This window comes from Typopeltis vanoorti, chromosome 2 (genome assembly GCF_054136105.1).
Source record: "Typopeltis vanoorti isolate ZY-2024b chromosome 2, IOZ_Tvanoo_1.0, whole genome shotgun sequence".
Classification (NCBI taxonomy): domain Eukaryota; kingdom Metazoa; phylum Arthropoda; class Arachnida; order Uropygi; family Thelyphonidae; genus Typopeltis; species Typopeltis vanoorti.
Window position 1 is genome coordinate 31,405,628 of NC_143550.1, and position 12,151 is coordinate 31,417,778.

General features: G+C 38.0%; 1 protein-coding gene across 1 annotated transcript in view; it reads right to left on the reverse strand.

Annotated features, from left to right (window-relative positions):
• The window catches only part of LOC150108907 (muscle calcium channel subunit alpha-1-like), a 1,617,925-nt gene that overhangs the window by 247,396 nt on the left and 1,358,378 nt on the right, over positions 1–12,151 (reverse strand). Inside the window, exon 36 of the mRNA XM_090414483.1 lies at positions 5,055–5,211. Coding sequence (XP_090270609.1) covers positions 5,055–5,211 — 157 coding nt within the window. The remainder of the gene's footprint in view (positions 1–5,054; positions 5,212–12,151) is intronic.

Sequence of the window (12,151 nt, forward strand, 5' to 3'; positions counted from 1 at the left end):
CGGTCATGGAGATGATGATGAGCTCTTCCACTGTGAAGACTGTTGCTTCATCTCAGGGTCATACCTGTACACCCAAGTTTCGTCACCGGTAATGATCCACAACATGAAGGATGGGTCATCCACGGCACGCTGATGGAGTTCTTGGCGGACTTCGATGCAGTGTTCCTTCTGCTCCTGGGTCAGCAGCCTGGGGACGAACTTGGCAGCAACATGCCGCATGTTCAAATCACACATGAGGATTGCCTGGACTGTTCCGTATGACACACCAACAATGGCAGCAATGTTGTGGAGTGTTCTCCGACGATCCTCATGCACAAGTTGCTGAATGGTTTCGACATTTTTGGGGGTTGAGCTCGTTGAAAGTCTTCCTGATCTCTCATCATCTTCCAGTGATGTTCTTCCACTCTTGAAGCATGCATGCCACTCAAAACACCTCAAATGACTCATTGCAGCATCGCCGTAAACTTGCCAAATCATGTCAAATGTCTCTGCGGCAGATTTGCCCAGTTTCATGCAGAATTTCACGTTTGCTCTCTGTTCTAACTTGGTGTCCATGATGAAATCGCAGATGTGGTAATGCAGGTGGTCAGAATAGCATCAGTTGCACAGATCTCGATGTACACAGGACAATGTCTTTTGGCACACTGACTTATGAAGGTAGGTGCTCCCTGTGACTGTGTGTGTGTGTGTGCAGTTTGGCGTGTTACAAACCTAGTCTTGAAACTTTTTGATACCACCTCGTTTATTGCCATTCTCTCTCTCTCTCTTCTCATCATGAAAGTTAAATCAGCATGCTTTTGGATGAACTATTCTCATGTATTGTTCTGTAAGTTTCTTTGATTTCATGTTACTAATATGGTTAGCAACAAGAAATTGGAAATCCTAGAAAATGAAACAGAGTTGTGGTTGTAGGTTATTCTCTGTCTGAAGTCCCTAATTTTCATTTTTATTTCCATAAGATGTCATGTCAAGCCTATGTGATCTGACAATAAAAAGCATGTTAAAAAATCCAAAGAATCATGACATGTAACAATATTAATGTAACAAAATTTATTCAAAAAATAAGTGCAGCATTTAGCTATAGACCCTGTAATGGGGAAGGAAGTGATAAGGAAATGTTTATTGATTTAGCTAATAAGAAAAGGATGATCATTATGGGTGGTTTAAATTATGGTACTATAGATTAGAATGAAGAGACAGTATCAGGAACCAAAAAGAATGAATTTCTTGAGATTTTAAGGGATGCCCAGATTTGGTCACCTGGTTTTCAGAAGGATGAAGAAATGTTGGAAAGGGTCCAAAGGCAACTGACTAAGGTAGTTTCTGACCTCTGGAATGTCAAGTATGAGGAAAGATTGAGAAGATGTAATTTGCAGAGTCTGGTGGACAGAGGAAGAGGGGAGATATGATAGAGACCTACAAGTTGGTAAGGGGTTGTTATAGGATCAATGCTGGAGAAGTTCTACAGAAAATAGTGGGAGATCAGGGGAGAACCAGAGGTCATCCCCTGGAAACTGTATAAAGAGGGTGTGAGTAGGGGAGTGAGAGGCAGGTTTTTTTCGTGTAGAGTTGTAAATGATTGGAATGCCTTGCCTGAGAGTGTGGTGTCTGCAAGGAGTTTGAGTGTGTTTAAGACACGGTATGATGAGCTGTGTGTGTGTGTGATAAAAGGATCTCCCAGATGTGTGTTTGACTCCATGAGGTCTTGTGGTAGTAATAATAATAATAATAAATATAACTATCTTAAGCAGTATGTAACAGAGGCTTGAGGCTTGATAATTTCATCAGAAGATATTGTTGTAAATGAAGTGTCACATCTACTTCCAGTTAGTGAAAGTGACCATGAAGTGATCACTTGGGTGGTGGCCAGTCATATCAGGACTTTTGTGAGAAAGGGTTATATGTAGAACTATGAGGGAAGGGGACTGAAAAGTTCCAATAAACACCTAGAAAAAATGATATTAAAGCAACTGATATAACCAGAGGAAAGAACATATCTTAAAACCCTTTAACCCCAAATTGTAATAACTTGTTCTTTTTCTTTTAGGATATATAAAAAAGACATGTTAGAGGTTTTAAGGAAATTTGAGAATTATGAGAATTTTTCAGCACACGTAAGGTGGGTGATTATGGCAAATTCAGGAGGTGGCTTGCAGTGATATGATGGAATGAGGAATTGGATGTCAAGGAAATCAATGCTGCTTGGTCTCTACTCAGGAAGTTTTTGGCAGAGGTAATGACTGACTGTATTCTAAAGGTCAGGAGTGAGTTAAATGTACAGTTCTGGGTATCGACTGGAACACGAATCTGGAACACCATGATTCCCTACCATGGAAACATTGGTTTCCACGGTAGGGATGCAATATGCAAGCCTCACATTACCTGAACTAACATTATCTTCAGTGGTGCAAAGCGCTTGTACAGTAAGATGTGGAAGCTTGGAAACCCATGCTATGGAGCAATGAATCACACTACACCCTCTACTGAGCAGATTGTCGTGTGCAAGTGTGGCCGATGCCTGGCCAAAATCTCTTACCAGAGTGCACAACCCCAACAATGAAATTCAGAGGTGGAGGTGTGATGGCATAGTCCTGTTTTTTGTTGTTTGGCCTTGAACTTCTGTTTGTGGTGCCATGAACATTGAATTCTGAGAGGAATCTGAACACTGCAGTGCTTCTTACTTTGCAGCTTCTACAGAACTGACCTATGGTATGAGCTGGTATGGTAGGAATTCAAGTGAATAAATTGATATGGAATAAGAGAGAAATTACTCAATACATTAAACTATCTGTATATAAGACAGTGTTCAAACCAACTTTAACTTATGAATATGAGAACTGGGTTAGAAATAAAACTCGATCAAGACTGGAGAGCACAAATATAAGAGTCATGAGAAAGATTAGGGAGACTGAACAGATGGCATCAATGGCAGTATTATTTTAAAAATGAGGATATTTAGGAAAGAACTTGACATTCTTAGCATTCAGGAATAATCATAGATGGTATGGCCACTTAAATAGAATGGCAAGAGGAAATGTTAGAAAAACAAGTGTTCTTTGCCACAATGACAAGAAAAAAGACCCATAGAAAGACCAAGATCTAGGTGGATCGATACAGTGAAACATGTTTTAGAAACAGAAATATGAGATCCCATAATGTTGGAATTCTGACATATAACAGATTAATTTAGAGGAAAATTGTCAATAGGAAATTAGTAATGATGCAAATTTTAATGATGCTAATGTTTCCTCTCCCATACTTAAACAGAATGGGAGAGGAAACATTAGCAAAACAAGTTTTCTTTGCCAGAATGGCAGGAAAAAAAACCCAATATTGGAATGTTGATATATAACAAGTTAATTTAGAGAAAAATTGTTGATAGGAAGTTAGTAATAATGTAAATTTTTTCATGTAGTACTATCATAATATCCTGTACACCCTGTTGAGGGTACATGTCTGCCTATGTCAGTAACTTCCATGTCAGTAACTTGCTCAAGTTTTATAACAAGGTGACGGCTGAACTGGATAAGGGAAATGGGTTTACAGTGATACTGCTGGACCTGGCAAAGGCGTTTGACAGGATACCACATGGAATTCTAATCCGTAAACTACAACATATGGGAATGGATATAGGGTTGGTGAGATGGATAGCTGGGTGGTTGATGGAGAGATATCAAAGAGTAGTTTATTCAGGAGTAGAGTCCAAAAAACGGCCTGTGACTAGTGGTGTGCCACAGGGTTCTGTTCTTGGACCACTGCTGTTTAATCTGTTCATTAACGATATAGGGAATGGTCTAAGTGGGACAGTTCATTTGTTCGCTGATGATGCAAAGTTGGGTAGGGCGATAGTGAATGCAGAAGATGTCAAAGTCTTGAAAGATGACTTAGATAGATTGGAGTTCTGGACTAAGGAGAATGGATGTCAATTTAATGTGACAAAATGTAAGGTTATGCATTTCGGAGTGAAAAGATTAGCAGCAGTATACCACACTGGTGGAACTGTACTCCAAGAGATTGATGAGGCCAGGGACTTGGGAGTGTTGGTGGATAGGGAGATGAAGTTTAGGGGGCACATTGCGAAAGTAGCTAAATCAGCTCATCAACTCACTTGGTTGTTGAAAAATACCTTGACGAGCAGAGAAAAACAAGTTATTGTACCTCTGTACCGAGCCCTGATAAGACCTCATCTCGACTACTGTGCCCAGATTTGGTCACCTCGGTTCCTTCTTGATGGGGAGGAGGTTGAGAGGATCCAGAGGCGAGTGACTAAGATGATAGCAGGTCTATGGAATGCATCATATGAGAACAGGTTGAAGATTTGTGGGTTGCAGAAACTAGTTGATAGTCGAAAAAGGGGAGATATGATTGAGACATTCAAATTGCTAAAAGGATTCTATAGGATTAATTCAGATGATATTTTTGAGATCAGGACTGGTGGTGGGAGAACTAGGGGACACCCATGGAAGCTGGGTGCTATGACAGTGAGCGAGTTCAAGGCAAGGTATGATAGATACTGTGAGAATGTTGAACAGCTGTGTGAACATGATGTTTAGGGCCTCCCTCGATGAGTCTAAGGACTCTTGGAGTAGCCCGTGGTAATAATAATAATAATAATGTCGGGAATTCAATGATGATAATGCATTCAAGATTTTGGATCTTATATCTATATAAAACAATTCTGTAATTCTAATATTATTTTAGTGACTCACTTTGGTACTTTGCATTTTTTTTTTTTTATTAACCTGAAATTTGTAGTACTCCAAATGAGGTTTAATAAAGTTTTGCATTAACGTGATCACTATTTTTTTTTTTAAACCACAGTCAGTGTCATTACCATTGCAGTACCAAACTTATAAAACTTTTGTGATGTACCCTGCGAACTTCATCTTTTGCTCCTCACTTCCTTTAACTGCATAACTGTTTGCCAGCTAATAAATCATAAGTTTCTTACTTTAATGTTTTACTTCAATTTATGAAGAGCTTCTCTATTAATAAATTACTAGCATAAATTGAATGTATTAGTTAATATACTGATAGTTAACTTACTAACTTACCAAAAAAGAACAAAGTATATAGAAGGAGATGAAATAAGGCAAAGCAAAATCAGAGCCACAATTCCCATTATTATCGTCAGATCTAATATCACATTTCACAACAATCTTACTGGAACATGCGATCATGATTTCTTGCCAAGCTTCTCCGGTGGCAGACCTGAAGAAAAAAATAAAATAAAATACAAAATAAATAAAAAATAATAAATAAAATTGTCATTAAAATCCAGACAGAAAACTCAATAAACTCAATCTGTGAATGCTTGAATCATTTTAAATGTACTAAAAACATATTTCTTTAAAGTACTTTTTAAATTTAAGTTGCATGCAATTCAGAGTTTGACAATTTTTTAACCTTATATTTTATGCTTATTTACAAATGACAGGAGTATCAGAAATGAAGAAGACAAAATTGCTATAAGGATTGACTTTATTCACCCAAAATTGTTGAAACAGATGAGATATGAGTGGATGAAGATGATTTCCTGATGGAAATAGAAATGGAAGGATATGATGTTTTTTTTTAAAGTTATAAAGTGGAATAAGGGAGGAGGTGTGCTGGTGATGACATCAGGGAAATTAGGACAGTAAAAAATGAAGATGCAAGGGGAGAAATAGTAGCAGTGGTTAGGTAATATGGTTACAGCATGAAATGCAGTGCTTAAAAAAATGGTGAGAGCAGCACAGACAATGAAATGAGTGTAAGGAGTGGTATGATGGACTCTATGGTTTATGAAGTGAACCTCCAACAATGAGTTCAATGAAGAGGTATTTAATAATAACTAATAATTATAATAATAATATTTATTGTTATTATTTTCTTTGGCATCTCCATGGAATCAAAAACTCATTGTGAGAGGAATTATTATTCACACAACACTTATCATACCGCTCTTGAACTCATTCACTAATAAAGCACTCACAAGCATCTCTCTGGATGGATATCCACCACTTTCAAAAAAAAAAAAAAAAAAAAAACTAGTTCTAACACCCTGCTAACTACTCTCCTAGACAATTTCCAGTGGTGATCCCTTATTCTCTCTCTCTCTCTCTCTCCCATCCTATCAGGTATTGAAAAAAAGTCTTCAGTGTCAATACTATAAAACTCCTTTAATTACTTAAAAGTTTATATCATGTCCTCTAATTTTGGCATATTGACTAGTGTCTTTGTATCCCATATACTTCCAGTCTATCACAGGATGCATTCTATAGACCTATTACAATCTAGGTTACTTGCCTTCACATCTGCTCCACCACTTCTTCATTCCCATGAAATTCAAGCCAGATCCAAATGCATCAGTCAAGATGAAGCCTTTGGCTACCTTTGCAATATACTCTATATACTTCAACACACAGCCTACAGTCACCTCCAAATCCCTAGCCTCATCAATTTCCTGCAGTTCAGTTCCATCAGTATAGTACACAACTTCATCACAAAGGGCACAGATCTTACAAGTGGCTATGTTAAACTGGCAGCCATTTTTCTTTGCCTATAACACCAGTCTGTTTAAGTCATCCTGCAGGATGACTTAATTATCTGACATTATCTTCATCAACTATCACTCTTCTCGGATTTGTATCATTGGCAAACAACTGAATATTCCCTCTTAAATCATTTCCTATGTCACTGAGGTACAAAATAACAAGCATTGGATCATGCACTCAGCCCTGTAGTACACTAATAGTCATTGGTCTGGGATTAAAATTGAAGATTATTCTTCAATGTCTGACCATCAGCCAAACCTTACTGAAATCACCAGCATATCCATCTCCATCTGCTGTTTCTTATGTAACAGAGTTCCATGTAGTATCATGTCAAATGTCTTTGTAAAATTCAACAGTATCACCATGTAGCCATTTCATTTGTAACTAAATATATATCTCCTCTTAATTAAATTCTACGTCTGTCAATCTCCTAGGTCCAAACTGTATTTTATCCATTTCAAGGGATACAGACAACACTTTTGCTTCAGACAGCTGTATAAAACAAACTACTTGATAGAATGACTTGCAATTTCACATGGATACTTATGACAGACATACCAACTTAGAAAAAAAAAATCTTGCTGATAGTGTTGCCATCTATGGTCGAGGCCAATGACTTTTCAGACCACCCTTGTAGGTCTGTGTGAAAGACAAATATAGTAATCAATGTGGATTTCTCAAAAATAGTAAGGTACCACGAATGTAGTATGTATGTGTGGGAAGATGTGGATATACAGGGTGTTCGGGATAAATTTGACATATTTATAATTAATTATATTTTTACTTCAGTTACATGTATTAACACACACTTCTCTTCATTTAAAAGTTTGGACCCTTCTTCATTCATATACAAGATGTCAGAAAGGATGGATAGCTGGAACCCACCTGAATCATGGAAGAGAATAACTTGTATCATGATGATTCGTGCCCGCCATCAAAATAAGGATATTACGACTGCTGCCCAATGCTCCCTGAATACAGTAAAAACAATCAGGCATGAACTAGAGACTTGCAATGGTGACTACGAGGATGTAGCAAGAAGAAAGATCCCGAGCAGACGATCTGATTGCGTTCGTACAGCAGAATTCCTCGCAAATCTGCAGGAACAGGTGTTGAAGAACCCTGGCATTGGAATTCGGGCTTTGTTCGTGGAGTTGCTAACTGTAGTCAAGCCCTGGATAACAAGGGTAGCCAATGGTAGGCCGTATGTATGGCAGCAGGATTCGGCCCCTTGCCACACCTCTGGGAAAAGTCAAAAATGGTTGTCTGAAAATTTCTACGACTTCACCAGTCCAAATGTTTGGCCTCCAAACTCCCCAGACCTTAACCCCATGGATTATTTTGTATGGGGCGCAGTTGAAAAAGACACCAATCGCACTTCCAGTAATACAAAAGCCCAGTTAATGGATAAAATTAAAACAGTTTTTGCGGCCCTTCCCAGGGAGACTGTAGCATCAGCTTGTTCGAGGTTCCGAAGCAGAATTGAAGCTGTGATCGATGCTAATGGTGGTTATTTTGAGTAAATCTTGTTGATAGTATTGTAATTAACTCTGCCTGTAATGTTTTTTTGTCAATTCATTAAATTTAATAGATACAAAGAAGATTTTCTTTTTCCTTACGAAACTGTCAAATTTATCCCGAACACCCTGTATATGTAGAGAAACTGAATAAGAGAAAGAACGAATGAGGATATGTAGGAAATGCGATATTTTGATGGATCACAAGGCATGCATAAATATGAGTTTAAATAATTTAAGTACAGAAGATAGCATCATAACTGACATGGCAGGTGAAGACTGTGCGAATATTCAGATAGTATGAGGAAGTGATAGCGAGAAAACAAAAAGTTCAATTGATGATAAAGCAGCCGATAATGACATTGAAAAACAGAGTGAAATTAATGGTAAGATGGTAAGAATGGTTGATGGCAAACACATATATGTGACTGGCGATAAAATAGTGAGAGCAAATGATAGAGAAAAAAGGGATGCATGATTTGAAAGCTGAGCTGGTGAGATGAGACAGGTGCTTCATCTCACAAACTCAGCATACATACATACATACATATCTCCAATTCTCGACATAACGAGAATTGGAGATATGTATGGAAGAGTAAAGAAGATGAAAACAAATGACATTGGTATGAAAAGGGTAATGAAAGACATATGAGTGGCATTGTATGGCAACTCAATTATTAGAGATGTGATAAATGAGAAGATGCAGGTTTGTTTTCTGGGAGATAACATGAATAGAGTGATTGAGGTATTGAATATGAGGAGTAAGTGAACAAGGAGGTGGTAGTAAGGACAACTGACTTACTTTGAATGGTTTTGGCATGAATCACTTGAAGAAACTGCTGCTGCTGTTTGGGAGAGTAACAGTGCAGAGGATGCATCTGAGGAGGCAAGAAGTAATGTGAAAGAGCAGGAAAATAAATAAGTAGATGAAATTGGTGCTTATGAATGAAAAAGTGGGTAGCATGAGCATAGAGATTGAAAAAAAAGTTTGCAAGACAAACAGGAAAATAGGACGATCATGTTGGACAGGCGAATACAGCATGAGAAAAGTTGATGCTCCAAGAGGATGTGTAGACAAAAAGGGAAGGGGATGACCTGGGTTGTAGGGAAAACAGATTTGAAGAAGGTTCTGGGATAAGAAAAGAAAAAAAGAAATGTCTCAGAGAAACAATCGAGAAATCACATTTAATAAGAGGTATCACTGAACCTTGTTATATATCCAGGAAGGAGCCGTTATGTTTGTATATGAATGATAGAAGTATCAGAAATTACGGAAATGGAATCGTTGCATTGATTGAGTTCGTACGCCCAAAAATTGTTGGGATAAATAAGACCTCATTGAATGAGGATGACATCCATGCAGGAATGAAGATGCATTTTGTGAAGACAGAAAGGGCAAAAAGTGCTACCGATGATAGAAAATGAATCATACAAGGTAGAGATGCAAGATGGAATTAATGGTATAGTACGCCCACAGATACGAGATCCTTCGTCACTTCTGCGCATGTCAAAAGAAGGAGAATCCATTCCGATAATAGGGTAATCAATCCATCTTCTGGGATGAGTTGTTTATTATTACACGTCGGAAAATTAACTTCTCTTTTATGATCATTGTAGTTTTAAAAGTGGTAACTATTTCACTTGTATAGCAGTTGGAAAATTTTATGTATAAAGCATGTGATTTTGCATGTTGGTGACCAATTCGTACAATGCCTTATTTCTTTCTCCCCTTCAACATGAATTGACTCTTTTCGGCAGTCTGCCAACAATAGCTCTCACTTATGTGGTCGAACTATAGTGGTTTTATGCAATACAGTGTGAAATAGAGGTGAACAGAATGAAACATTTCATTGGATGTTGCTATAGACCTGGTAATGTAGAGGATAGTGACCAGGAAATGTATAAGCAATTTAACCAAGCAAACAGGGAAAAGGGTGATCATTATGGGTGATTTTGATTACAGCAATATAGATTGGGATGATGAGATAGTAACCAGAACTAAAGAAAATGAGTTTCTTGAGTTTTGAGGAACAACTACTTCAGGCAGTATGTAAAAGAGGGCATGCTTGGATTGACCATCTTGGATTTGATCATCTCATCAGAGGATGCTATTATAAATGAAGTGACAAATCTCACTCCAGTTGGTAAGAGTGCCGATGAAGTGATTACCTATGTGGTTGCCAACTATTTTATTATTATTATTATTACACCCTCCATGGAGTCGGCAGACTCATCGTGGGAGGTTCATTCAACTGACAACATATTTTTCATATAGAATCTTCAAATACTTAACACTCCTTGCATTAACAACACATTCTGGTAATGCATTCCATTCACTGACAATACTCCATGTAAAAAATCTACTCCTCACACCTCTCTTGACCAGACTTTTACATCAGCGCCTCCATAGCACAATTGGAAGATAGATGGTATGTTTCGCACTTTGATTAGAAAAGGCCTAAGTTCGATTCTTGTCATGACGGGTGGAATCTTTATATGGAATTTTTCAATCAGAGGTGAGTTTCCCGATCTCATTCGGTGGTAGTAGGGATTTTTCGCCCAGAAACTTGGGTTTTTCATTCTGCATGCATGCAGACAAATCGGCCTTTCAGAACACATGCAATTTCCAGACAAAAATACTAGTTGTGGTGGTGGGTGGTAGATGTCATTGAAGTAGATGATTGGTAGAGGTTCAGTGTAGTGGTGAAGATGGAGAGCTGTACAGTAGGTGTCCTCCTGTGATGAGTCTATGGACTCCTTGGCAGTGTCACGAATAATAATAATAATAATAACTTCCAGGGATGACCTATGGTTCTTCCCCTCTCACCCTCCACTCTTTTTATTAATTCTAATAAAATCCTCTCACTAACTTAAATGTCTCCATCATATCACCTCTTTTCCTCCTATCCACATCTCTTCAACCACTCTCAACAGCCAGTATTCCAAAGTCCCGACATTGTCTTACTCACTCACCTCTGGACCCTCTCCAATGTCTCCACATAACATTGAAACTCAGGTGACCCGATTTGAGCACAATAGTCCACATGTTGTCTGACCAGTGCTTTATACAGTGATACAATCACTTCCTTATCCCTACATGTTAGAGTACTTCTTATCATAGCAGCACTACGATGTGCAGCCTTTGCAACATTAGCAATATCCTCTGAACTTCAGTCTATTGTCAATCATCACTCCCAAATCTCTAATCTCATCCACTTCCTGCAGTATGGCACCATTGATATAGTACATAGCCTTATATTTCTGTACTCCAAAAAGCAACGCCTTGATATTAAAACTACAATCCCACTCCTTTGTCCAAGTAAAAAGTCTATTCAAATCTTCCTGAAGGGAATTAACATCAGCAGTGCTACTTATAATTCTTCCCAACTTTGCATCATCAGCATATAACTGAAGATCTCCAGTCAGTTTACATGATATATCATTTACAAACAAGTTAAACAGGGGGGGGGCCCAAGAAGAGAACAGAACCCTGGGCATGCCACTGGTTACCTTCTTTTTTTTTTTTCCTGGTATCATTCAGAAAGCCAATCTCTGATCCATATAACCAACATACTATCTATCCCCCATCCTCTGCAGCTTGTACACCAACTTATTATGTGGTAATCTATTAAACGCTTTTGCTTATCCCAAAGTTTAAGAATATCACTGTATTTGATTCTCCCTTATCTAACACACTTGCTACCTTATCATAAAATGCAAGTAAAGACTTACTGCAAGACTTTCATTAAGTTACCAGGTCAAGGGCATAGCCAACTGTGTCGCGCATTCCTTAAGAATACATGGTGATTATGTCATCCATTCCCACAGCCTTATTAGCATCTAACCCAACCAACATCTGATATAGCTCTGATTATTTCACTTCCAACTCTTCTAATAATTGCCTATCTTCTATATATTGCACAGCATCATTTACACCAGTATAATATATGCTGATAACGTGCTCATTCAATAATTATACTATATGGGGACTTCCGTGTGGAATGGTGATATGTGATATTACAAGGCTTATGATTATGAGAAGCTTAGGAGACAGCTTGCAGCTGTAGCATGGAATGAGGATTTGGGTGTAAAGGAAAT